The 27,375-nt window shown below is 44.4% G+C and overlaps 1 protein-coding gene and 1 long non-coding RNA gene across 4 annotated transcripts; one reads left to right on the top strand and one right to left on the bottom strand.

Moving 5' to 3' along the window:
* On the bottom strand, nucleotides 1-18,142 carry PPM1K (protein phosphatase, Mg2+/Mn2+ dependent 1K). Of its 3 annotated transcripts, none has more exons than XM_053940447.1 (7): nucleotides 18,051-18,142; nucleotides 14,598-15,097; nucleotides 14,234-14,334; nucleotides 6,815-6,980; nucleotides 6,139-6,283; nucleotides 5,167-5,301; nucleotides 1-4,708 (listed from the first exon to the last, which is right to left on the bottom strand). In XM_053940447.1, exons 2-7 carry the CDS (start codon nucleotides 15,035-15,037, stop codon nucleotides 4,577-4,579), a joined length of 1,119 nt encoding a protein of 372 aa, XP_053796422.1. In that variant the 5' UTR covers nucleotides 15,038-15,097; nucleotides 18,051-18,142; the 3' UTR covers nucleotides 1-4,576. The 3 variants fall into 3 exon arrangements, with proteins under 3 accessions (XP_053796422.1, XP_053796423.1, XP_053796424.1); XM_053940448.1 differs by having other exon boundaries at nucleotides 14,598-15,094; XM_053940449.1 differs by lacking the exon at nucleotides 18,051-18,142 and adding an exon at nucleotides 16,774-16,851.
* Nucleotides 17,253-26,181, top strand: LOC128786808 (uncharacterized). Its single transcript, XR_008430483.1, has 3 exons — nucleotides 17,253-17,645; nucleotides 18,496-19,045; nucleotides 24,490-26,181. It is a non-coding gene; the product is annotated as an uncharacterized LOC128786808 (long non-coding RNA).
* Nucleotides 26,182-27,375: the final 1,194 nt, after the last annotated feature.

Genomic DNA, 27,375 nt, shown 5'->3' with positions numbered 1-27,375 from the left:
TCCTAGAAGCCAATTCTTTATTGAAAGGTCTTGTAAGCATTCCAGTACAGACTTAGCTGCTCTACTGTAGCTTTGAGTTGATGAAGATGAAAAAACATTTTTAAAGAAAAAAAAAGCAAGATGGGCACCTCCATAAAATGTCATAGTAGATGAAATTCGAACACTGATTACACCAAAGATAAACATCAAACCACAGAAATTACACACAGCCCCAAGGCAAAGCATGTAAGAAATGTACACAATTGCACTTAAGACTGTAAGAAAGTTATGACAGGCACCACTGCCCAAGCACTCCATGTCCCGGGTCAAGAGGGTACCTGATGGGTATCTCTGCATTCAGAACAGCAGTTTGGAACCAAGGAATACCCAGAGTGTTGTTGTACTGTACATTTGGCTTCTTGGGTGAGTGAGCAATGACCTGGCAGTGCCCAACTGAAGGTTTTTAAGAGAAATCATTATTAAACCAGTTTCACTGGTAGCTGTTGTTTTGTGCTTTTCCCTTAGCTAAAAATCCCAATGTTTTTGACCACAGCACATCCAGCAGCTGAGACAGAAAATGTGGCTCATGGAACCCTGATCCTGGGGAACTCAGCAGAAATCCTGTGGTGAGTCTAAGCTCCTCTCAATTTCCAAATATGTAAAAAGTAGTGATATTGCTGATTTCTCTCCACACCCCCATTTTCAGCTGCTGCAGGATTATTCTCCAGCCCTGAGCATTTCAGCCCAAAGGGACTGACTGTAATGAAGGCCTATATTAATTACTGGATCTCTGCCCCTTTTCAGTCTCTTGTGCTATGTTCATCATCCAGGGAGGCCAGCTCTCCTAAATCCAGGCTGCAAATGACTTTTTTGGGAGTTCCCTCTATAAAGCATGAACCCCCCCATCTTTGCAAGTGGCAGAGAGACTTAAGCTGGAAATAAATCCATCTACAGTCTCAACACCTCTCCTAGTAAATCCTCCAGCAACATGAGATGACCTCCATGCCTTCCATATCCCCACAGTAAAAATGAATACCTAGCTGGACAGCATTTTTGCCTTTCTCACCCACAGCCCACCCTCCTGCAGTGCCTATATAGAGATTCCGCTGCTTCAGGGGGTGTGTTCAGGCAGGAAAATATTCTTACCAAATCCAATGGATTTCAGAATCCACCCCCTAAAAGGTAGAAAAAAGCAAACATTTTTTACAGTTTGCTCAGCTGGTCACCCCTAATGTTTGGTTCAGTCTGTCATAAACAAAAAATACTCTTTTTGTTGTAACCTCAGATGCTCCAGAAAGACAGTGAGCTACAGAGCAAATATGCCATTTTGTTTCATTCAAAGTGTGAGATCTTTCACTGTCCTGGAATAATAAACCTCTCTGGCAGGCAGCTGTTGTTTTAGGACAATTTGCTCTTTGTCCTCAAGCTGAAGGAGCTCTGCTGTGCAGGAGGATCTTGCCAGTCCCTGGGGGGGTACCAGTGGAGCTGAGTGCTTGCAGAGCTGCCATGGGCTGCAGTAGGCCTAGTGACCAGATGGAAAACCTAAAGTGTTTATTGGGCCTGGCTGGGATGGAGCTCATCTCCCCACAGCATCCTCACAGTGCTGGGCTGCGTATTGGCACCTGAAAAGAGGCTGGTAACACTCTTTATTAATTATCTTTATCTTGACCAGGTTTGGGGTTTTTTTCATTTTATTTTCTCCCCCCAGCCCCCACTCTGCTGTGGAGGGGAATGATAAGAGCAGCTTGGTGGGCAGATGATGGTGGTCCAGCCAAGGTTCATCTTCCATGGTCCTTCTTGGCACCCAGCATGGGACACAGACAACGGCAGCTTTGTATCCAGTGTGTTATTGCTGCAGCAGCAGCAAACTCCTGTGGGAGTCAGGGAGTTTGCTGGCTGCACTGCTTATCCTTTATAAGGCTGAAGCTGGGAATGTGCTAGTACAAACAATGGCTCTGGGCTGTGTCCTGGCATGGATGGCCTTGCTGAGCTGCGGGAGCTGTCTTGTCTCCACAAGAGGATGAGGGAATACATCTCCCTCTCCCCGCTCTGGATTGGTGCGGATGATTGTGCAGGTTCCAGGGGTCCTTGTTGGTGGAATCTGGTGTCATCATGGTAGAAGAGAAGATTCCTGGGTGAGGCAATACTGAAATGTGCCCTGAGGCAGCTGTTCCCTGGCTGGCAGGGTGTGGAAGGATTTGGGCAGGTTCCTAGCACAGGTATCACCACCCAGAGCCTGGGACTTCACACCTGAATGGGCAACAACCCTGGCAAACTGGTGTGTCACCGGATGGAGGGGTGCCTTGCCCACCCCAGTGAAAACCAGCAGCTTTTGCCCCATACTGGGGCCTGGTCTGTGCCTCACTTCAGTGCTATGAGAGGGTTGGGCTTGAAGCAGGACTCAAACAACAGCAGCAACTACAGGAACTGCCCCAGGAGTGAAAAAGAAACTGGAAAAAAAAACCAATGGGTCCAACAGAAAGGACTGGAGGTGAGATGGTGCCCAGGAGTCCTTCCCAATCCAAGTGTTTCTGTGATAGTAGAGAAGCAGCAATAGCAACCATCAATACACCTGAATCTAATAATAATCTGTTTCACAGAGCTTTGTCTTATCCCTTCCTTGGTAAAATTTCAAAGAAGTTATGGATGGATCCTTCCCCTGAGAAGACAACTATGATGTCAGGAGAAGTAAAAACCCCCAACAGCAACAATCCTGACCTCAGGTGAACACTGAACCCCAACTCTGGGGAAAATCTGAGGAGAGAGAGGGAATTAGGATTGTAAACCAGTGGTGTGCTCACTACACAGGCATGGGCATCAGCATCCAGTACAGCAGAGATTTACACACACCACTGCAGTTACAACCCAAATAAGTACATGGTGCATACCACGTAACACACCAAGTGATTGGACAGGCAAACCCAGGGCACTCTGCACATCCAGTACTTCATGCTGTCAGTACAACACGGTGCTCTGCTGGGTGCTGCTGGGTCTTCCACCACAGACAAGGAAAAACTAATGGACTGATTGCCTAAGGGATAACCCTGGACTAAAGGAAAGGGACAAAAGTAATGAAGATATGTATTTCACAATGGAAAATCAGGATCAGTCCAGGCAGATTTTTTTTTTTTCAAGGTGATTTAGTATCAGGCAACTTCTCTTTCATTTTGTTTTGTTTTTACAATTTTTACAATTGTGCTATTGGAAGCATCCATAGAAGGAAAAATACTGTGGAAAGGCTGAGAGAAGACCAATTCTTCTCTGCCCATATTTCACTGCCACAGGAGCTGACAGCTGACATGGAAATAGAATGGAGGAAGGAAGAGGTCTGAATGAGGCACACTGGGACAAATCTTCACCTGTGCCAACATGTCACCTGCAGTCCATGTCACAGCAGTGATATGAGCTGGATCAGAGCTCTGGTCTCCCCATGACTCACTGGACACAGATTCCCCTCCAAGAGGGGAAGTGAAAACCCTTCCTCTAAGTATAAAACTCCTTTCTGGTATCTGAATATCTGACACCTACCAGAAACAATACCCAAAACTTACAAAAATTACCTTACATTGTTATAATGATCTCTCCTTTTTCTAGCTTGTTTGGGGCATTTTATACCTCCTTGTGTACCATGGAGAGACATGAGAGATCACAACTAACTCAGACACCTTCAGCAGAGGGCAGGAAAATCCTCATGTATGTATGAAGAAATAAACTGTCTTACGCATCAGATCTTGAAGAGTAAACTCTTTGAAATTAGCTTACTTTCTTTATTTAAAAAAAAAAAGAAATTCAAGTTGATGAGAGTCTCTGGATATCAAAACTGTGCGTCTTTTTCCCTTCTCTGTGCTTCTGTCAGGCACTGACAGCAAAGAGAAGACAGTGCAAAGGGCTGCTGCATTGTCCACAGAGACTGCACAGGCTTTGGACCCAATGGAGAAAGGTTCCCATCTGTCCAACAGCACATGGCTCCAGCCTGGTCTGTCTCCTTGGAGCTAGAGGATCACAGATGATGGCAGTGAGAGCACAAAGTAGCACTGTCTCAGGAACTTGTACAGCTACACCAACTGCCACTGGCATCAGAACCTAAACCTTCTGAAACGTCTCCTTTATTTTTCACCCATTTCTCCTGGAGCACAGGGGAGTTTCAGGTGGCTGCAGCAAAAGAAGACAACAAACCCTCTTTCTGTCTACGTAAGAACATTGTGCGTTTGTTCCCCTGTGTTTTATCGGACAAGGAAGCCAGCTGCCAGGGAGCTGAGGGTCCTGAGGAATACAAGTAGGCATGAAATGACTGTGCACCCCCTCCAGCCTCAGGTGAAAGCCCAGAACCTTGTCTTTGTGAACAAAGTGATGTGTGGAGCTGCTGGGGCGATAAACCCAGGGCGCTGCCCCGATGCCGCTGCGAATAACACGGGCAGCAAGACACGGTCAGCCGTAAGCAACAACGGGCACTACGCACCAAGGGAGCAGTGGCATCTTCTAACACTGGGAACAGAAGAGATGGACAAGACACTAAGTCAGCCTAGGAATAGATGGAGTTCTCCTGTAGCATGCTGTGTCCAGGTGACGGCAGGAAAGGATCGCTGTGGCATTGTCTTCACGCCCACCTCCCGCTGGAAGCGAAACTGCGGCTGAAGGAGAAGGTCATCTCCCCATTCTTGTACTTGCCCCAAGCTCCAAATGGCACTATGACAACTGTGCTGTTGTCTTCAGAGCCAAAATGCACTGCCTGAGAGAAGAAACAAAGTGTCAGCATCAGTGTCTCACTTGGAAAGGGAAATAAGTGTCTGGCTTCACCTGGGACAGCACACCCCGAGGTCGGAGACTCCCTTGCCCCTTCCCAACCTTGATACTCCATTCTGATATGCCACCATCCAGAACCATGGTCAGAAACTGGCCATTTCTGTCTATGACAATGATACTTTCAGCACAGGCAGAAGCTGCAGTTACAACCCCATGCAGTTCAGTGGACAGTGAGCTAAACAAGGTAATTGATGTGATGCTTGGCAAGGATGTGGCAAGACCCAGGGTAAGGAAAAGGCTGGCCAGCAGGACTGGTGAATGTCTCAGCCAGCACAGTTCAATTCAGTTGAATGTGTGGTATTGTGTAAATTAAATCCTAGGTTTTCTTAAGCCAAACCAGCCCAACCAGGAGCCCTTTGGTGCCCAGAGCAGCACTGGCATTACCTGCTCAGTGACCACGTGGGCAGCCTCAGCAGGGTCATGGCACTGGCTGATGAAGTCGCAGATCTCCTGGCTGTTCACTATGAAGTTGATGCCATCGGTTGTCAGCACCAGGAAGCTGTCGTCTGCGTGGTGCAGCTGCAACAGAGGCACATGGGATGCACGACCCTGGGTGAGTGCTGCAAGGCAAGGGAACTGCCCCCATGTTTTTACACTCTTGCAAAGCAGTTTTTTACTTTCTGGGATACTGTGTGCTCTCCTGCAAAACTTTTCCTGAAGCTGAGGATTTCAAGGAAGACATGATGGCACTACAGTAATTTCCCTTAATCCCTAGTGGGTGGCACTTTATTGGGACCAAAACAACAGAAGTTCTTGGGGCCCTGGGAGGTTCATTGGGGAAAAGTAACAAACAGAATATGAATTGACAGGAGAGCTTCCTGCCGAAGTGGAGGCTGAACACCTTCTGGGTGTTTAATTTGTTTTCTAGATGACTACAGAGCTATGGTAAGATACATGCAGCTGTCCTTTCCTCCTCCTCTTCCTCTCTCAACTGTGCAAATCTCTACACATCTTACTTTTTTGATGGCAGCCCATCCATATCCCACTCAGTTCTCAGTGATGGTTTTATACCAGCATTAACCTCAAAATTATTCATTTGACCACAGGACCCAAACAGACTAACACCTGCAATACTTATCATGGGTTACCTTTCTTCCCTCATCATATATTTTGCTGTGAGAAGTGAGATTTAGAAGTTGATCTGTTTGAATTTAGTACCAGATTCTTTTCTGTGCTGTTAGTGTTACTCTGAAACAACTTAATGAGAATTGTTCTCTGGTTATTTCAGTAAAAATCAATGTGTGGCCATCAGGCTTCACCTGGGCTCATGTTGTGTGGGTACCACCACTGCATCAAATACCTATGAAGCCCGTTAGTCCAAGTGCTGCTGTCCCTGTAAACCAGACCTTCTTTTACCTGAACCCTTTTTGTTTCTGGCTGGGCTATCACACCACTGTTTTTAAGATCCAAATCTCCTATGCTTCGTGTCATTGCAAGTCTACCATTCACATGAGGTTGTCCCAAACTGTTCCAGGAAACGAAGCCACCACACTTCTTAATCCTGTCCAGAGGCACAAAAGAAAAAGCACATGAGTTACTGCTTCACACCATTACTCCTATCTCTATCTTCTATTTCTGTCAGTAGCTAGAATGAGGAATGATGTACGGAGAGCCTAAGCTGGGAGGCTGAGGGTTGGCTTTAGCTGTTTGAAGGGCTCTATGGAAGGGATGTGTCTTGGTGGGCTGAGTCCTGGCCTGGGAATCACAGTGCATTTACTCTATGCATTTTCCAACTAGGTTCTAAGATGGCTCTAACTTGGCACTTTTGGACAAGTCTGAACCATGTGGTCATAGCTCTGTTCTGAATCTCAGTGATGCTGGTATTACTGCTGAGATCTTACGCTCATGGAGGTCTTTCCACATCCCTGGTCCTCGGGACCCAGTGCATTAACTGGAGCTTACTGTCAGCTCAGAGTGGTCTCAGAGCTCTATATTCAACTCTGCTTTCTTCCTGTCCCAACCAGCAGCAGAGCACAAGTCCATCCTGACTGAGGCCATGCTCTGGGAAGCCACATCATCAGCCAGCAGGTACCTTTCCTTCTCCTCTTTTCTCTCTGGAGTATGGTCAATGGTGAGTTTCATGGGCTTTCCTTTCCGGCACAGCAGAGCACGACTGTCTCCCACACTTGCCACAACCAGCTCAATTCCATCCCGGAGCAGAGCCACTGTTGCAGTGGTCCCAGAGCTCAGCAGAGTTGCTACAAATGTCATCAAAGAGAGAAGGTTTAGCACTGCCTCAAAGAGTGGAGCCCTTTATAACAGCAACAGTTTCAATTGGTAAAATAAAGACAACTTGTGCTCTACCTAATCAGCAAGTAACTGCTTTGAAGTTTAAACTAAATTTACACATTAAAAAAAAAAAAAAAAAAAAAAAAAGCAAACATGCATGCATGTAGAACTGGAGGAAGAGAGGAAGGGGAGGTGGGAAGGATTGTGTGTTTCTGTGCAACAACATGGCTCCATGCAAGCAGGGCAAATGGGATAAAAGCAGTACAAGGTACAGTAGCTTCCTTTCAGTTTGTAGTAGAGTTTTTCAGCCTCATGTGCTCACCTCAAATTACAGGGTTATTGTTCTTATCCCTGGGCAGAGTTGATTGCACAAGTAGGTCACCATAAAGGTGATGGCTCCTTCTTTCTGTTAGATAGTGAAGTGGGCAATTATATAGTAATATATAAATTATAGTTACAGTAATTTTAATTCCATATATATCACCAGGGGGAAAGCAGTAGATCAGTCTGTGGCATCCTCCTATTGCTGTCAGAGCTGTTACACTTCCCCTCTGCTTCCCTCAGTGGAGGATTCAGCCAACAGGCTGCCTGGCTTTTTACAGGAAAGGTGCTCCACATCCTGCCAACTTGCTGGAGGTCCCAGTGCAAAGGTGAAGCTGGATTCTGAGATTCAGTCTTGCCTTGTGCCTGCAAACTGATGCAGGTGGCAGTGGCTGTCTGGGAAGCCTGCCCAGGGCACTGCTGGGATCACCTGACAGGGATTCACTGTGAGTGCCCAGAGGGCAAAACAGAGCCCTGGTGCTGCCCTTCTGCTCTACAGAGCAAGGGAGTGAGCTGAGCTGGCTGACATGCACTCATGGACCTGCCTGGATTCACTCATACAAGCAGATTTAAGGGCTTCTCATTTCTACTGCTGCAATGGTCTGGAGAAAAAAAAAAAAAAAAAAAAAAAAAAAACTCTTGAAAAAGAGAAATGCAAGTGCCTATTTCAGGAAAAATATCTGTTCTATCATCTGCAGCGAAGAAATGCCAGAAAAACTGCCCAGCTTTCCTTGTTTTCTTTGCTTTTTGAAAGGACAAGTCCCACTTTACAGTTATTGTCGTCTTTATCTGCAAATTCTGCAGAGGAAACCCAGCAAGAGAAGCCTAGAAAGCCCCTGCTGACTTGAGCTATTACACCAAAATGTCTGGACAGGACCAGCTACTGCCTGGAACACATTTGCATCTACAGCCAATGCAAATCCCCTTGAAAGGCCCTCTGTAGGTCACCTGCATTCTGGGTTTTTCCAGTTGTTCTGGTTTTTCAAAGCAAACCAATTTGAGATGAGTTTTGGGCTTGCTTAGGAATGTGACTTCCCAATTATATTCTTGTTTTCATGTGCTAACAGTTAACATGTCACTGTCTTTTCACCACTGCTTCTGCAGAGATCAGCTACAACTACATGTGCTCCTACCTCTGGCCCTGCAGCCCTGACCCCGGGGACATGGGACAGATTTGAGACAGGACTTTGTATTTGATCCCAAGGAAGGCCAGGCAGCCCCAAATCTGACCAGATGCCAACAGATAGCAACAGAAATGCAAGAGCTGTGAGATCTTTACAGCCTTCCTTTCCTAACCCTGTGAGGTCTCAGCACCCTGTAAGTCAAACGGGGCTGGGAGTAAACTGAATTCACCAAGCCTTGGAAGATGCATTGAGCCTTGTTGTGCAGTGAAAGCAGCGAGTCCATGAATCAAAAAAACCCAAACACAAACCCTCACAAACAGGTGTTAATTAAGCTGATGTTATTATTTAAAACAGGTATTATTACTGCAGCGAGGACTGGGTTTAGCTGAACGCTGAACCAGCGGGTCAGGGGTGACCATCATTGGCCATGGTCACACCTTGGGCTGTGCCAGGGCCATGCAGGCTGGGACACTGGAAACTGGATGTGGCAGCTTCTGACCGGTGGCACTGGTGGCCACCGACATCCTGTTTCTCATCTGAAGCAAGGACTAGCCCAGTGCAGGGTCACTTTGAGGCACATTTTGAAAATAAGATATTAAAAAGTACCAGTGCAATTAGAACTTTTAGTAGAACCAGTAAAATACCTGTTTTAGCAAACAGTTAGAACAAGTGAAATAGAACAACCTATGTTAAACTACCTCTATTTTATAGAAGATACCTTTTATTTAGACATTAAAATTAATGCAGAAGTGCTGCTACTTTCCCATTTCATTCTGTGGGTTTAGAACTATGCTGAGAAATATATAAAAAGTTAAATCATAGTCTTCAATTCACAGAAGACTGGAAATATTTGGAATTAAGGTGAATCTGCATCTTTTCAGTGCAAACTCCCAAAGAAAAGAGCTGCTATCACAAAATCAAGGGCTGGTACTAAAGAACAAGATATTGTCCAGAATTGTGGTAAAGAACATAGTGACTTGAACTTTATATGTTTAGTAGTTAAATAGCACTCCTAGGAAAAAAAATACATGCTGCTCACAATCTCTTCCTTGGATCCAGTTCATGCTCTGGGTAGGGATGCAAGAACATGCATGAAGCCAGATACAGCATTATGTGATTTCTAGCAGAGCTCAAAACCACAGGAATGATGATGGGATAACATTTCTAATGCTTTTCTACAACTGCTACTAGTTTAACACAAAATATGTTGCATCAGCACACGTTTTGGTTTTAACAATTAAAATGTTTGTTTTCCTAACAATATCACTATAAAACTAAGATCTTTCAATAGGTTCTTAACACTCACTGGACAACTTCTACTGCAAGTCATCTCAACTAATGTGACAAAGAGGATGTGGAAACCTTCCAGTAGTCCAGGCTAGGAACCGCTGGACTCCTTCACCTGGGACAAAATTAAGCAGATCTCTCTTTCCACTGAAGCCCAGCTTAAAGTGTCCAGGGCCTCCAGTTCTAGAGCTGCTGACCAGGTACAGTGTCTGCCACAAATAACACGCACACAGAGGCAAATAGGAAATTCACCCAGGGACTTTGTTCAAACAAAATAAACCTGCAACACTGGAGATGCAAGAATAAGGGCTGCAGAACAGTAGATGGAGTCAGTCACTCTCAGATCTGCCTGCACTGCCCTGTGCAGGTCATGTAGGAAGCATCTGTATCTTTGGCCTTGGTAAATCAGCCTTGGTATTTCTGAGGAATTGCCACTGTTCTTGCCTTCTCACTAAAACTGTGTGGAAAAACCAGTTTAAATTCAGCCCAAATAAAATCTAAATTTTGTTTCCCCTATGGAGATAAGTAACCAACCACCAGATCAAATGAAGAATTTTATCAATGCCAGAGGACCAGTTGTCTCATATATGGCAAGAGTGGCCACAGAAGAACATCTGCTCCCTCAAGGTAATTACACAAATATGGGGAATTCAAACCAGTGCCAAATGAAATGGGGCCATCTTAAAGGCTGATTAGAAGCTTATGAATTGTTCTGACTAATGGAAAAATAGGCAAAACAAATATCCTTTTAATATTGTAATTAGTGTCTTCTAAACTGATTAGGTAATAATCAGAGTCCTTGGATAAAAAGGCTGCCTTTGCAATGCTGATAAATTTATTAAATACTCAAGTACAACTTCTGCAGCTCTCCCTTTCCCTCAGTGTTGCAGGTTAACATATTTAAAGAAATGAAAATCATTTTTTGAATGGTAACTTTAAAAAACCCAACAAAACAAACATTACTTTAAAAATATAATTACTTTAAAGTAACTTCTGCTGTTTGTTAGCGTATTAAGAGTCAAGAGTAAGAATCCTTTCAAACATGGGTAGACAAGTTAATACCTGGCTATGTTTTAATAAGATGGCTATTCCAGATGTGAGTGGCCAATGTGATTAGAGTTGGATGCACTGGATGTGGAGGTTGATGGACAAACTCCCTCTTGCTTTCTGTGGCTCACAGTGAACAGAAGCAGTAACATTACCTGGCAGGACTCCAGTAGGCCAAGAAAGCGTGTGTCTCATGTTTCTTCAGAGAAATGCTCAAATTTCCTCAAGCACAGAATTTAATTTCTTATCTCTATCCTTGATGAGCAAAGCTTTCAGCCTTTACATTTTAGTTTTTATGGCTGGTAAAAATAGCAGAAAATTCTGCCCATCTCTGGGGGCCATGGATAATGTAATTTGTTGGATGTGATCTTCCTTTATGTTCTATACCTAACTTTAGCAGTGACTTGAAAGTGACTGGCCTATATTTAAATGCATGGAAGTGAATGAAAACGCATTTTTGAAGAGGTATCAAACACCAAGCTTCAGAGCTCAGACATAGCTCTCAGCTGTTAATGATTACACAGGATTTAGGCAGAGCACAGATTATCCCAGACCTGCCTACAGCAAGTTTCTTATGCTTTTGTGTGGAACGACAGGTATAGGTCACTATCAGAGGGGTTACTGGACCAGGCCCCAGCAGGCCAATACAGCTGGCAATAGCACTGGTGAACTGCATGCCAGACACAGCAGCAGTACCTGGAACACACACATAAACAATTTTTATTATTGAAAGCTCACAGGAACTACCATGCTATGTATTTTCCATCTCTAATTTCAAATACTGTATCATTGTTAAGTGACCTACAGAGGGCCATGCCCTTGAAGACATAGCTGGGGTCTCTCAACAAGGCATGTCTCTAGTCCTGTTAAATTTGTGCCTTAAGGCTTTACCCCTTAAATAGTACTATAACCAATGCCTCAAGCATGCCATTTTGGCTACAGGGATTTGTCCCAGGGTTTAGTTTCCTTCAAACACCCAGGTACAAGTTTTAAAGCTGGCTGTGTGTTAGTAAAGACCTGGACATCCTGAATGTGCACTGTTTTTTTTTGCAGACACAGTGAAGGGAGTGAGCCCTGGAAGGGTTATCTACTGGAACAAGTCAAAGCTATTATTTTGCACTTCATCAGCTATGGCCAGGTTCCAAAAGGAGGTCAGACTTGGAGAGCATCCAGTGTAACCCAGATACACCAAATTACATAATCAACCACCAACTTCAAGATACTCTAGCAACTGTCTTGACTGTCACATCCAGAATAGCCACACTTAATCAGAACTTGCTGGCAAACTGAATCAGTTTGGACACAGGCTTCTAACAAAGACATATGCCAAGCACCGAAATTTTATGTAACTTTCAAAACATCAGCAACAACAAAAATATCTACACAAAGCAGTCAACAAAGTATTGAGTTATTTTAACAACAGATATATGAAAAGTTTAATCTGTTCAGAAATCCAAACTTGACTTTGCACCCTGTTACTCCATTCTTTGCCTTAGAGCTTGATTTTCAGCCAAGAGCAATGGGCTCTCTTAGATCCCCCAGGCTCCTGCAAGAGCTTGCAGGTGCTCAGCCTCAGCTGGAGAAACACTGAGTGCCTGCCAGACCATGGCCCTTGTGGATGTTTGGCAATTCTTTTACCCTCTATTTTGCTTTTTTAATGAAGGGGGCTTGTGCAGTATCCTGGTAACCATTGCATACGTTTTCTGGCATTAGACAACACCAGTTAGTTAAATGGTATGAAAAAAATCCTATAAGCAGTTCTAAAATGCTTGCTGCTTGCTGCACAGTTTGTCAAATATTGTTGTTATCCAATTCTGCAAGTCTCACCTACAAAGCGTTATGGTTGGAAATAGTTTTCAGAAAAACAGAATAATGCATCCAGTACAGTTCTCAGTCCTGCTCAAGGAGCTGCTCTGACACAGAGATCACTACCATGAGCCAAACCAAGAGCTGTCTTACTCACAAAGGGGCAGGGAAGGGGACTGTTAGATCTGAAAATTAAATTATCTGATCCAGGGAAGCACATCTGCTCTGCTGATGTCTTTCAAGAGCTCAGCTAAAACTCAGTTCATATGTCAAAAGTAACTCTGGTCTTTTTTACAACATGAAATGCAATGAGAAAATTACCTTTATGGATTCAATCCTCCTTTTTTAAGGGCTGCATCTCAGGATTTAAGACTTTTTTCCCAATCCTTGGTGCAGGCTAGGGTAAGAGGCAGTGCTGCAGCAGTCAGGCTATCTGACCTGCATTTGAGCCTACTTAGATTCATCTAGCAATTAAAGTGCAGAAAGCCACACCATTACTTGATTGTATTCAGCCACTGCTTCAGAAAAGCAGCTTGAGAATACAGTATCACTTCAGTCCCTGCAGGGTTTCTTGGTTTCCAGTCTTTCTTGGAGGAAAGACTTTTACAGTTTCTGTTCTTCTGGTAAAACCTCAGTTATTTTGCCCATGCCTGCACCAGCATGGGGACAGGTTTTTTGTCTGGTTGTTTGTGGGGGTTGTTTTTTTTGTTTTTTTCCTGTTGTGGGTAGGTGTTTTTTGGTTTTTTTTTTTTTTAATTTGGTTTGTTTGTGGTTTTATTTTTAAAACTGGCTAAACTGACTCTCAAAATTGTAACTCATGGCTGAGAAAGCTCCTGTGACAGAACTGGGGCAGGGACTTTTACCTCCCTTCCTAAGTTACTCTCTATAAGCTGTGCTTGCTGCAACTGGAACTTCAGATCTACTTAGTCTCTACACACATATACAAGAACTTCATTAACAGCCAGGATTAAATGGGAGTCTAAAAGGGCTGGTACCAGCTTTACCACAGCCTTACCACAGCCAAACTTGTTTTCCTCTTCACTGCTTTTTTTCCCTTTCCCACTCAGCTACTCCTGTGATTCTGTTTGTGCAGAAGCAACATTGATTGCATTAATTTTGGTTTACGTTCCTCCTCAAGTGCAGCAGCCAAGTTAGGAAGGGGAATTTTGACACTTGCTTTTAATCCACAGGAGTAACAGCTTTAAAACAAACAAACATATAAAAGCACCCACCCCCCACTCCTAAAATCAAAAAAAAAGCTAATAAAAAATCAAAAACACCCCTCTCCACATTTCTTACCAGTAAAATTATGGTCTTTGCAAGTCTAAATCACTCTTTACTACCTTGACAGACATAATTCTTTTTAGAATCACATTAAGAGAAATTAATTGATGATTATGCTAACATTCAGATTCATAACTCCTCCAGTAAATTTGACTGAGACTTACAGTAGTTATTTAATTTTTAGGAGGTAAAGCATAATTGTTTTATTTGCAGTAAGTGACCAGAGCAAAATCCTGTGTTAAGTAAAATTATTTTCAAGCACTTTTTTGGACATTTTACTGCAAAACTACTGACCAAATAAAAAACAAACTTTATTCTCCACACCTATATGAGTAGAATATTTTTTTACCTACCATCAGCAGAGAGATTAGCATGTCTTTCATATGCTTTGTCTATTTCTAGAAAAGCTTTGCTCAAAACATTTTCCAAGTTTTCCTCCTCAGCAAGAAATTCCCTGGAAGCAAGCAAGTAAACAAAGAAATTAAACTTCTTTCCAAGAAACATACATCCTGATCAATCTGTTTTGCAGTCTTATCTCCTACCTGCACCCACTAAATGATGCTGGGCTTGAGTGAAAAGGTAACGTGATTTTACTAACAGTGTGCACTGCAAGCATAATCCTGGGAGGATTAGCTACAATGTACAACCCATTGATTCCCTAAGGAAGGAATCTCGGCTGTAATTTATTTGACACACATTGCCTTGATGAGCACTTACTTAATATATTTCTCCATGTACTTATCACAGAAGTCAGCAGCTGCCGCCCCGCCGTGCCCATCGTACACTGCGAAGTACAGGATATCCTCTGTCAGCTGAGCGTAATCGAACCGGTCCTCATTTTCCTTTCGCTTCCCGATGTGGCTGGCGCAGCCCACGTTGCTCAGGCTCACCTTTGGGATCGGCTTCCCGTACTTTATGCTGGGTGGGAGGAGAATGGGTTCATCGATGCGATTGTCCCAGATGCCGAAGGTGTCCCATGTGGTCGGCCGCCCGCTCCCGTCGGGGTCGAAGCGGGAGGCGCGGCGCTCGCAGGTGGAGATGGAGCAGGCGGCTGCGGGGCGCTTCTCGTCCTGCAGGAAGCGGGACGAGAGCGCGGCTCTCCTTCTTACTTGGAACCCTCCATTCCGTACCAAATTAATTAGAGTAGCTGTGGACATAACTTGTCTTCTCAGAGATTCGTAGGGGAAAAGAGACCAGGAGCAAAAGATGCGCAGCTGCTGGAATGTGTTAGAGAACGAGGGAAAAACGATCAGGAAACAAGAAGCACAGGAAAGGGAATTTTCAGTTGCATCATTCAGGAAACAATGTCACCCTGAGAGAGCTCGCTAATCATGCGGAGCACAGCACTCCCTGGAAGCGGCTGCAGCGGGATCTGCGTGACTCACCGGGAAACTATCCCACACCCAGCAGCAGCCCACATCCAACCCCAGCTCTCCACACAGAGCCAGGGAGGCACTTCTGCTGGCCCCTTGCAGAATGACATCCTGAGTTTTCAAAGGTTGAAGGGGTTGAGATGGAGCAAATGGGAGTGATGATAATCCTAAAATATGAATATGTGAAAATATGAGAGAAGGCTGAGAAATAGAGCTTATCATGCATGCTCTGCAAACACCAGCTGAGATATCTGCACTGTGACTTCTGGGGGGAAGGGAGAGAAAATCTCTTTGCTTAGATTTTAATTTTTTTATCTGCATGTGATATTTGTTTCTGTCACACTTATGGAGATCTTGAACAATACTTTTTAACACAGAGCTGTTAAGTTAATTGTGGTTTGGGTTTTTTTTTTTTTTAATTCTAATAATGACTACTAAGATTGTATCCATGGACATCCACAGCTGTACACACAAACTTCCTGCTCAAAACACCCATGCAGCTATTTGCTGTTTTGTCTGGCTTGAAGTTCTCTGCCACCTAGCCCTGAAATGGGCTAACACAGGCAGACAAGATCTACTGGCTTCTCAGATGTCTTTTCCAGTCCAGATAAATTCAAACTCAACACTTGGCTCAGCACAGACAAAAATTCGCTAGTGATGACTCACCTAGCATGCTGAAAAGTGTAGAAAGATTGGATTATTTGATCTTTTGTAGAGTAACACCCAACTTCACCCAAGTCCAAGGATGCAATTTGTAATAATTACATGTTGCAATTGAGTAACTTGAACTGGACCACACAGATCATTGTAACTAACCACACTAAAGATATAAACCCAGTGAGGAATTTCTAACTTAATTACTCAAAGTTTGCTAAGGGCAAAATTATGAGTGATAAGTATAATATAACATAACAAAAGATCTAAATATACCTAGGGTTATGGTGAATGAAAAATAATTATAATAATAATATTTTTAAAAAAAGACAGCAGGGTGATCTGACATAATTGGGCAGCAAACAGCAACACTTGTACTCCAGAGACATTTTAATTCTGGGCTGGAGTGCCTTGCTGTTGTCCTCTGCCCAAGCCAATCACAACTGCATCTCTAGATCTGAAATATTTGTTAAAACTATGTTTTTAAGTTGCTAGATAAGAATCTGTGTACTCACAAAAAAAAAAACATGCAATCAAAGGTAAATTAGTAAGGGGTTGCTTTAGTAGAAAATGGCAGTGACAGAGCTTTTGGAAGGCCTTCAATAAACATGTTGTTCCCAGTATGTTCAAAGTATGTTGCTTCAGATGCTGTGGGTTTACCTTTCATGCAATTCTTAGGTTGCATGAAAAGAGGAAAGGTTTCTTTACTTAGCACTTAGAGGTTAACTGTTGACTTGATAAAAGGCTGGGTGTTCTGGAAATTACTGTTGTTGCATCAGCTGAACATGGAACTACTTGAGATCTTTAGATTTTCCATTTTACTGCAGGGTGATTGCAATATCACACCCTTATTTTAGCATACTTACAAGTATTTTAAACCTGGTTTACTTCCTGGAGCTGCTTTTTCTTTCATGCTATCCTTGACTTGTAACAGCAGCAGGTTAACTTCCTTCTGTGAAACACAGCAGGACCAAACTAAAAGCCTGTCAATTAGCAAAACCCACACTCGCTTTCACTTCTGTCAGCTTGAGAAGAGAACATGAAATGCTCGCTATATTTAGACTACCCAGTATCCACAGCATGAATCAGAGGATCAATCCAAACTCATAAGCTAATTAATGCATTTGTTCCCTATCAAATTCAACTCTCACCAGGCAAGTAATAATAGTGATGATAGTTTTGCCTTCCAAGTGTCTCTGCAAGTCAGAAGTAGGAACCTGCTCTTTAGTTTGCTATGTAAACAGCTCTGGACACACAACAGTCTGTACTTTCCCAGCTGATACTTCTGCAAAGACTGGGCAGACCCATCTGGTCAAAACAAGACCGAGGTAATGAAAAGGGGGGTACCAGAGACAAAGTCCAAGATGGACAGTTCTAGACAGAAATCTGCTTTGAGGTGCTCCATTTGATCCTGTTCATCTGTACATGTTTTCTTGGAGGAAAACAGTTCCTACAGACAGGCAGGGAAAGACAGCACTTAAAGCGGGATGAGGTGATTAAGACTGTAGTTTTACAGGCTGGCTGCTGCTCGGCAGATGGAAATTTTCCAGGCTGCCAGAAGAAAAGGGGAAGAAAAGGAAACCCGGAAGAAAGCGAAGGCATGACTGCTGCCCCAGGGGATCCGACGTATGTAAAAAGGAATGTACAAGCCCAAGTGCACTTGCCTCGCGTGCCTTCCCAACCCCACGGATGTGGGCAGGACCGTACGGTTCTGGGTGTTAACCTCGCCATAAAGCAGGTGCGTTGCTGTTTTGTTGTTTGGGTTTTGTTGGTTTTTTTTTTTTTTTTAAATCCGTAACAATCTAGTCTCACCTCCCTGCCTGGACAGCAAACTGCACACAGACAGCAGCAATTTAAAGACGTCTCTGCTGCAGTTTGCTTATCGCAAATTACCTCAGACCGCGTTTATTCCGTGCAGTATCAAAACTGCGGCGTCCGCCGGCAGCCCCTGCGGAACGCCAATCCTGCCCAGCCCCGCTCGCTGACATTCCCAGCCCTGCCGCGGCCCTTCCCGCCCAGCAGCCGCGGCTGAAGGAGAAGGGAGAGCGGTGCGAGCGGAAGGGGCAAAAGGAGGAGACGCCTGCGAGCGCGGCCCCTCACCCTCCCTCGCCCCCGGCCCATGACCCGGGCAGGCGGCCCTTACCTCCTCCCGCTCCTGGGCCCGGCGGCGGCAGCGCCTCAGCGGTGCGAGAGCGGCACCTCCCCGGCCGAGGCTGCAGCGCGGCCCCGCCGCCGCCGCCCGGCCCCGCCCGCCGAGCCCGTCCGGCCAATCGGCCCCGGCGGCGGCGGCCGCGCCGGCCGAGCCTCCCCCACCGCCCCCGGCCCGCCCGCCGGCCGCGCCCGGCCCCTCACGCGGGCCTGCGGCTGGGCCAGGAGCAGGGACGCGGCGGTGGCTGTGGCCGGGGTGACCCTGCACAGCCCCTGCTTTCACAGAATCACAGACTCGCTTAGGTTGGAAAAGACCGCAGAAATCACTGAGTCCAACCACATGAAGTCTTTCCTTAAACACATCCGCAGAGGGTGACTCCATCACCTCCCTGGGCAGCCCATTCCAATGTCTAATCACCTTTTTTTTTTTTTTTGTGAAGAAATTCCCCCTAATTTCACAGAATCACGAATTTACTGAGCTGGAGAGACCCACTCCTGACCCTGCCTAGGCCGTGTCCTCTCGTCCTGACGCTGGTTGCCTGGGAGAAGAGCCCGACCCCCACCTGGCTGCAGCCTCCTTTCCGGCCTGGATTCGGCAGGTGGAAGCCCGAGGGCCAGGACAGCCAGGCTGTGCCTGCAGCTGCTGCCCGCGGGCTGCCCAAGAGACTTCTGGAAGCAGCAGTGATGCCCTTATGCAACAAATATCTGAAAGATTTAAAGCACAGTTGTGTGCGCTGCTTCGAGGCAGCTGTTTCCATGAGCAAAGCGCTGCTGCCTCCTGACGTGACCCATGTCCGAGCAGGATTTTAAAGGGATCATTTGCTCCACGCTGTGCTACTGCCAGTCTCTGACCTTTAATGCAATTTGGCAAATCAGATGGCTCTGATTACAAAAGCCTTTGAAACATGCTGACACCTCGTGCTGTCTGCTGGAGACCAGAGTACTCGAAAACAGAAAGAGCCAACGCAATTTCCATAGGAGCTTACGGAGGTCGCTGTCAAGTTTGTCCTATATATTTTTGAAGTAAAGAAACCTTTGTTTTGTTGGAATGAGGTTTTTGGTTGCTGCAAAACCTGGCCAGAAAAGCAGCAAATACCTCTCAGACCTCTCACTGTACAGCTCTACTTGTAGAAGAAGGGGTTAGGTGAATATGACAGCACGTACCAGATCATTCTGATTTCCAGATGTGTGGTGTCCCACTCGGCACTTAGAATGGAATTTGATCCTGTGAGTCTTTTGGGGATAGCAACAGTGTCATCTGTCACTGCAGGTTGTTCTCTGGTTCCCGTTTGTCCTCAGCAAGACAGGAAAAACAAAGCTCTCCTGCCAACTCTTCTGGCATTGGGCAGAGAGCAGCAGTTCTGAGCACAAAGGATCTATACAGGGCTATATCCAAGCTAACACAGTGAATTACTGAGAACCAGCACATTATCTGTAAAACAGGTATTACTATTTACAGAGCAGCACCAGTGGGGTCTTCTCAGAAGTGTCAGGGTCCTACACCATATGGAGGCATGAGTGCTGGGAGACAATTTCTGCCCCATTGAGTTGGCAGTGAAGGGCCAGCATGGAAATGATAAATGTTTCATGCTGAGCCTTTATATGCAGTAGAACTGCTCTTATCTTTACAAGGCTTTGGAAGGCAAGTGGGAGGCATCTGGAGAGGCAGCAGGAAAAATAGAGGCAGCAAGCATAAGAATAGCTTTGTGAGAAGGCAGAAGGCTTGAAGACAAGGTCAGGGCACAATGGCAAGAACACGCAGAGGAACAGGTCAGGGCACAGGGCAGGCAGGATGGGCTGCAGTGCAGCGTTTGGTACTTTGAAGGGCCTCTGATATCACTTGGAGGACAGGAGGCAAAAAAATTTAGGAACAGGAAAGGCAGGAACTTGTACTATGCAATATTTGGTTTTGACTGGAAACAGTTAATTTAGTCTTTCCCCTCACAAGTTTTTTTTCCTCTAAAGGATGAGTTAAGTATTCCTAGATTCCAGCTCTCCTAACAAGGAATTTCTGCTCCTGCAAGGTTCTCTCTCTCTTCTGTCTTACTGCCTCTGTTTTTGCTGCTTTGTCAAGTTCCTGAGCTTTCCCTCCCTTGCCTCCTATTCTACTTTATTTTTTTCTCATTTTTATTAAAGTTTATTAATGATTTGCACATATTTTTCTATGATTATGTCTCTCCTGCTGCCTCTTCCCTTTTTCACTCATCTTTCCTGCATGCTTCCATCTTTGAATTCTAAACCCTTAATCTGGGACCGTCTTGTGTGACTGGAAAACAAACCAGACTCCTGGGGCTGGTTGTCTATGTGCTGTTCTACCCAGCATTGTAACTGAATAAACAGCAGCTGGAATTCTGGTGGCAGGAAAATAAACGTCCTTTTTAATCCCCATGTATCATATCTCAGACCAAGCTATAAATGCAGGGCAAGCTGATTCTGAACGCCATGCTCTTCTCACCAGCACATGATGTTAAAAGGTTGGAGAATTTACTCTTGCACCATGCTTTCTATCCTCATAAGTGAAGAATTTTTCCTTATGGTACACTCATGGCTAATTATCTGTCTGTACAATCTAGGTCTGCTAGCAGGTCAGAAGAGACCAGAAAAAACCCTGTGGCTGTGGTGAAGTGGTCACTATTTTAACACTAATATTCAAATAACTGGCAACAGCTATAATTTCTCACAGCACTTTTCAAAGGCAGCCCTTCAAAATCAGGTGAGCTATTGTGTCACCCCTGCCATGGCCATTTGACTGCCTGTGCTCATGGATAGCTCTGGATAGTCCAGCTCTCAGCGTGGACATTGGTGATAAGAAAAGAGCTGCAGGAAAGCTCATTGGGGATCTCTTTTCCTTGAATCAGGAGTCAAATTTAAGTTCAGGCCCTTGCCTTAGCCGTGCTGTGGGTGTGCCCATGATTGGCCTTGTACCTCACTGATCCTGTGCTTCCCTGGCTGATGGATCTTCCATCTTTACCTCGAACCTGGCTAGTCTCTATGGTGAGGCTCGGTGGTCCCTGGACTGCACCTGACCCCTGTTGCTGTCCCCAGCTGTCCTGGTTCTCCTTAGGTACTATGGAGCTGTCAGGGAGGTCCCTGCCTGCCTCAGCATCCCCCTTATCCCCAGCCCTGGTGGAGAAGCCATGCTTCTCCCTGCTGACAAGGGCTGCACACAGTCCTCAGGGTGTGGGTAAAAAGCAGCTTTTTTCTTCCAGAGAAATGTGCTTTTTGGCACTCTTGCCAGGTATTGCCCTTGCACAAATAATCACAGTGTTAACACTGAAACATGACTGAGCAAGCTAATAGCATTCTGTTTAGAAACAAGAAAAAAAATTGGTTTTGACACTGCTCAAATGATGTGCAACACTTAATTCTCAAGTTCATGCTCTTTACGTTTATGGAGCGAGCAGTGCCAGCACTGCTCAGCACTAGCCAAACCACTGTTGTGTTTTCAACACCACTCCAGCTACAAATACAAACCACAGCACTGAGGGCTACTACAAGAAAGTTAAAACCCAGTATACTGAGTTTTCTAAAGTAAAAGAAAATGGTTGAATTGTTTATCCTGACTTCAAATGGTTTTAGAGTATTCAAGCAGTTTATTTGGAAACAGAAAAAAAAAAGGTTTGGCTGAGCTTTTTGTGCCCCTAGTGAAGAATATGCCTTGTTAAACGCAGGGAAAAGTGAGTTAGAACAGAATGTTCCTAGCCCTTCACATTGTGCCTTTGGCATTCTCCAACTACAGCATGTTAGCTGTGTAAATTGAATTTCTCCTTGAACTTTTCCAACCTAAATGATTGTATGATTCTATTAGGAAGTATCATAAGTTCGAAGTTGTGATACTTCAAAATATGAGGATGCCATGCATGATAACTTTGTATTAGGAATATGAAATCGGAAGATCTGATTTTTGGGATGGTTGCACAGCAGCACAGCTGATTTTGTTTCAGTATCATAGCTTCAGTTTTACAAAGATAATATTCCAGTTCAGAATTCAGTCGTCTGCCTGCTGAGAAGAACCACGTGGCTATTTCTGCCTTGATGATTAAAGAATATTGCTAATGATTTTTGAAGAGCTGTTGTAATTTGACAGCAGGAAATGATCGTGGCTTTCGAATATGTAGCAAATATTTTAAAGCAGGCTTTTAAATGGTTTCCTTGGCAACCACTCTTCTTTAGCGATCAATGCATGCTATTAAGTATCCTGCTGGATACGGATCAGCCTTGCACTATTAAAGGCACTCGTTTCCAGCACTGCTGGATCATGCGCAGTTCCTCACTGCCCAACAGCCTGGAGCTCAGAGGGAAGCTCGCTGCCTGCCAGGCATTTTTCCAGACGAGCAAGGACACACCTCTTGGTGCTGAGCTGGCATAGGCGTCCGGAGGGGTGGAGGAGCTGGCCATGCTCACATTGGCTCAACAGCCCCGAGGAATGGGGAGTTTATTTCTCATTTGTTTACGCTTCACCCCCACTACAAGACAATTATTGTGACTTGTAGCTCCCCATTAAAAAAGAAAGCAAGCATAGCTCTTCGCTGCACAGCCTGCATTCTTTTATTTTTTGTTTTACATCTCAACTGTCTGGGGCATCACATAATTTATCATTCAACCCCATATTCATCATTTATGATCAATAAGAATGTAAAGCCATTCATGATGGAGAATTCTGGAGGCATCATTAACGTAAAGAACATCTCCTGCTCTTCTCCAAAGCTTTCCAATTATGTAATCATTCTGATTTGGATTGGCTTCCTTATTTGCTATGGACATCTGGGATTTAAGGCAGCTTTAGCAGAACTGAGCTGAGCACCTTCAAGAAAACAAATGCTGTTCGGGGGAAATATGCTAAAGTGGTCCGAATGGAGGGCACTTGCCTGGTGTTTGTCATAAGCCCAGTGGGAGCCTCGTTGGATGCCTCAGCAGTGCTGGGGTCTCTGGGGGCAGACTTGGAAAATAGGGTTTGTGAAGTGAGATAATTGCTGACAAGCATCCTTTAAGAGATTCTTATACTTGTTTCTTTAGGTAAGCCTGATGTGTAGGAGTAGCTTCTTGCTTGGCCATGCTTTACTTCCTGGAACTCTCAAGAGAAAGTCTTTTCTAGAACTGACACAGAAAAACAGTGCTTTCTGAAAGCAGTTGCTACTTTGTATTCATGGGTTTGAAGGCAGAAATCAGCACAAATTTCTCAAAGTAGAAATTGTGCAGAAGATAGCTCATGTTTGACCCAGTCTGTGGTATTATGGTACTTACTAGCAGTTTTTATTTCCTTTTCCTTTTTATTTCCTACTCATCTTTGCTTACCAGTTGTTACTCTAACCACAGCCTGCTGTTATAGAAAGTGTTACTGCTTTATCTTAAGAGCAAATAAGAATAGGATAATAAGCATTCAGTGTTGTAAATCCATGCCACTTCTGTAAGACCAAAACTGAAGTAAAATTCAAATTAAATTACATGTTTGTATAAAACCAGAAAAAACAGGGCCCACATGAAAAATGAAATCCTGAAGCATCATTTTGAAATGCAAACAATTCCATGAAATCTTGTGTTTACAAGTGAGCCTGGGAACTTGCAGGTGCTGACCCAAAGCATATGGAAATTTCAGAGAATCCTCATGTTGACTTAGCATGGATGGCACTGCGTCCACAGGAAGATGGATGCATTCAAAATCATGTCCAGCATTGAATGGAAGCTTCAGCTGTGTGTAATCTTTGGTTTTGGCATGAGAGTGTCATATAGAAACATACTCTGTGTGTGATCTGAGCTGCTTTGCCATCTACCTTCTGTACAGGCCCATTACAGGCACTGGGAATCTGGAGTGCTGTGATTCTGCACTTGCAGAATATCTGCTGCTGTCATCTTCTTCCATTTCTGATTATTCCAAAACTCTACATTTGTGCTGATTGAATAACACAAATTTTATTGTCAGCATTTGAAGGAAAAACCTGCTTAGTTCTCAGGACAACTCAATACAGGGAGAGGAAAGTAATGTTTGCATTTAGCTTCATTCACAGGGTGGAGGTATGATAGTTGCACTGTTAAATGTCACACTGTGCTTAATCCACATGAGCAGGATTAACTACTTAGGATGATATTTAGGAGGGTTATTTGAATGTTTTCAAAACCAAGTGGAGGGTAATTCAGAAGGCTATTTTAAAAATAATTGTTTTGAAAGAAATTATAGTAAATATTTATGAAAACAAAAATTAAGAATGGCCTTAGTTCTTGACTTTACTATGACAGGAGGTGGCAGAGCCTACCTGTTTTTTGCACCTAGCTAAGGGAATGGTAATTTTGAACAGGTAGGCACATCCTGATTCAGTCTGTCACCTACTGTCTTCTAATCCTGGGCGAGCCTGGCCCAGCTGTAGTCCTGAATGAAAACACCTAAGGTTACCCCATCAGATGGGAAAACCTCAGTAAACAGAAGTGTTCCCTCACAGGTTCTTATGGATCCTGACTCCACGTGCCCTTGGTCTCTGCTCCTTGAGACTCTTGTGAGCTGTTCAGCCTTTTGCCTTTCAGGTGAGTCACTTTGCACAGTTGCATCTGTGCATGATTTTGTTCCCTCTCTCTCATTTTGTGTTTCAGATTGCTCCAAGCCTGTATTTAAGTTCTCATCTTTTTCTACACCACTGTGAAATGACTGTTTTTCCAATGCTTTTTGATCCACGTATGGAAATAAGCGAAAACATGCTTGGTGCTGCAAAGAAAAAGGTTTTTCCTGCAGCACAGAACCAGCCAAAATGCTTTGTAAGAGCACATCTAATTATCTAATCTCTCCCTTCTCTGGCCCCATTCCCTTCCTCTCTGTGATCATCATGCTCCAGCTATGGTTGGCCAGAGTTCTCCCTTGCACAGAGCACAGTGTGTTGCCAATACCACTGTTGTTTGCAGATTTACAAGGTCTGGCTTTAAATGCCCTTGCGACAAACAAAAACATGTACATGCTGCTTCTGTCTTAACAGTTGTTAACCCTAAATCACAGTGTGAGCAGCCAATGAGATGCTTTTCCAAAATGCTGCTTTACATTGGGGCCCAAACTGCAGAGCTGGAGTGGAGGATCCTTTCCACACGCAGTGCCTGTAAGCTGAGGAGGAAGCCCAGCTGTTCTGCAAGGTACCTCTGCACGGGCTGAAACGCAGCACTCTGGCACACAGGAGACATGGAGAGACACAGGCTCTGGTTCTTAATTTCAGGGGAGCCAAGGCAAGCTCTTAGAGTCAGCATTAATACCCTGTGAAAGATGAGTGGAGTTGGCTGTTGTTCCTGCAAGATTTATACCTCTTCTCCACAGGCATCTTGTCCCTTTTTGCTTGGCCTCCACTTCCCACAGAAGTCATAATGTGCCTGTTTCTGAGTTCAGCATGTTCTGAATTCTGCATGATCCTTTGGAAAAGGAGCATTTTAAGATTGTCTTTTAACTGATGCATTTTAAACATAGCTTATCACTTATTGACCACATAGGAACACTTGACCTTTGCATGAACTACGTTCAAAATATTTGATAAAACCATGCAAAATATTCTCCTTTCTAAAAGATTTGACTATGAGCAACAGAGAGGAGATAAACAGGACTCCATCCAGCATGACTTGCACAGTAAAATGTCACTTAATGCAGACATTTTGTTGACTTCCATTTTACAACTTCTTTCAATGAATGCTTTGATGGTGTAAGGCTGGAATAAAGAAAAGGCACAGTGCCCAGTACAACACAGTGTACAGCAGCAGCAGCAAATTTGATTTGTTTGCCTCATAGGGCAGGTAATGCACTTAAGTAATTGTGTAGCACAGCAAAGTCAAATTTCACAGACCTCAGCCTGTGACAGTCAGAAATCAGTGAGCTGGCAGATGCCCCAGCTCCTCATTGGGCACCTTCCCAACATGTATAAATGGGGCACGTGCACAATCCAGCTGCAGGTGCACAATCCAGCTGACAGGACAGACCCTCAGGCTCTTTGGAGTCCAACACAATAAGCTGTGACACATCTGACAGCTTTATATCTGTGCATACTTCTCCATAACATGACATGGGTTCAAGTGACTATAACAGCCAATAAATGAAGGCACAAGCAGCTTTAACAAATGTTCACAATGTTATTTCCAGTATTTTAAGCCCCATCCATATACCTGAATTCAAGTTCTGTGTTACTCTCTGACAAATCTAAAAGAGCATATTCCAGAAAAATATGATTAGTAAGCTGTAGAAAAGATTCAGGCAAACTTAACCTCCAGCAATGTTTGATGACAATGATTTGTAACCTGGTGTTTTGATTTATACCTTGATAAAGGTTTAATTGCCTGACACCAAGAAAACCTGTTTTTCATGCTGTGTAAGTGTTTATCTGGAATGAGTATACTGCTGTGGAGATTTTGAGGTAAATAAATTAAACACATTTGGTTTTATTTGCAGCCTTGCTGGGTGAAGATGTGGACTTTTGATTGTGTCTCTCTTGGGTTCTAAAGGAAAAGGATTAGATAGGACATTGTGGTTAAGGGACCTCCTTGTACCTCCTTTTTAATAACTGGGCTCTCTCATAGAACCAGGCTGTTCTGGTTTTGGCTGGGGTAGAGTTACTTTACTTTTCTTCTTAGTAGCTGGCATGAACTGTGGTTTGGATTTGGCTGGAAATAGTGTTTATAGCACAGGGATGTTTTTGTTATTGCTGACAGGGCTTACACAGAGCCAAGGCCTTTTCTGCCTCTCACCCCACCCCAGCAGGGGGCTGGGGGTGCACAATGAGCTGGGAAGGACAGCCAACTTTGAGTGACCCAAGGGATATCCCATAACATATGGAGTCATGCTCAGCATGTAAAGGTGAGGGGAAAAGGCAGATGGGAAGGACATTCAGAGTGATGGTGTTTGTCTTCCCAAGTCACGTGCTCTCCTGGGGGTGGCTGAACACCTGCCCATGGGAAGTAGTGACTGAATTCCTACTTTCCCTTTGCTTGTGTATGGAGCTTTTGCTTTACCTACTAAACTGTCTTTCTCTTAACCCATGAGTTTTCCCACTTTTATGATTATCTCCCTCTTTAACCAGGGAAGAGGAGTGACTGAGGGGCTTTGTGGGACTGAAGTGCTGGCTGGGATTAAACTATGACACAGAATTACAAATGCAGGACCACAGAGGCTTTCCATCATGGCCCTTCCTACCAAAATGCTCATAGACACCTTGGGTAACAGCAAAAGCTGGGGATGAGATGGCAGGTGAGCTGCAAAGTTATTCCAATGCTCTTTCCCCAAATCTTTGTATGGGCAAAAATCTATCTCCCTGCACAGTTATCCCCTTGTGTTCATGTCTGCGCAGGGCAGTCATCACCTGCTCCAT

This window comes from Vidua chalybeata, chromosome 4 (assembly GCF_026979565.1).
Source record: "Vidua chalybeata isolate OUT-0048 chromosome 4, bVidCha1 merged haplotype, whole genome shotgun sequence".
In the NCBI taxonomy this organism is placed as follows: Eukaryota; Metazoa; Chordata; class Aves; order Passeriformes; family Viduidae; genus Vidua; species Vidua chalybeata.
This window is presented reverse-complemented; position numbering and strand designations above follow the sequence as displayed.

Coding starts and splice junctions, on each gene's coding strand:
- PPM1K (XM_053940447.1), bottom strand. CDS start 15,037: ATGTCCACAGCTACTCTAATTAATTTGGTACGGAATGGAGGGTTCCAA. Junction 14,335..14,597: donor TACATGGAGAAATATATTAA/GTAAGTGCTCAT, acceptor GCTTGCTTCCAG/GGAATTTCTTGCTGAGGAGG. Junction 4,709..5,166: donor CCCACGTGGTCACTGAGCAG/GTAATGCCAGTG, acceptor TTCTTCTCTCAG/GCAGTGCATTTTGGCTCTGA.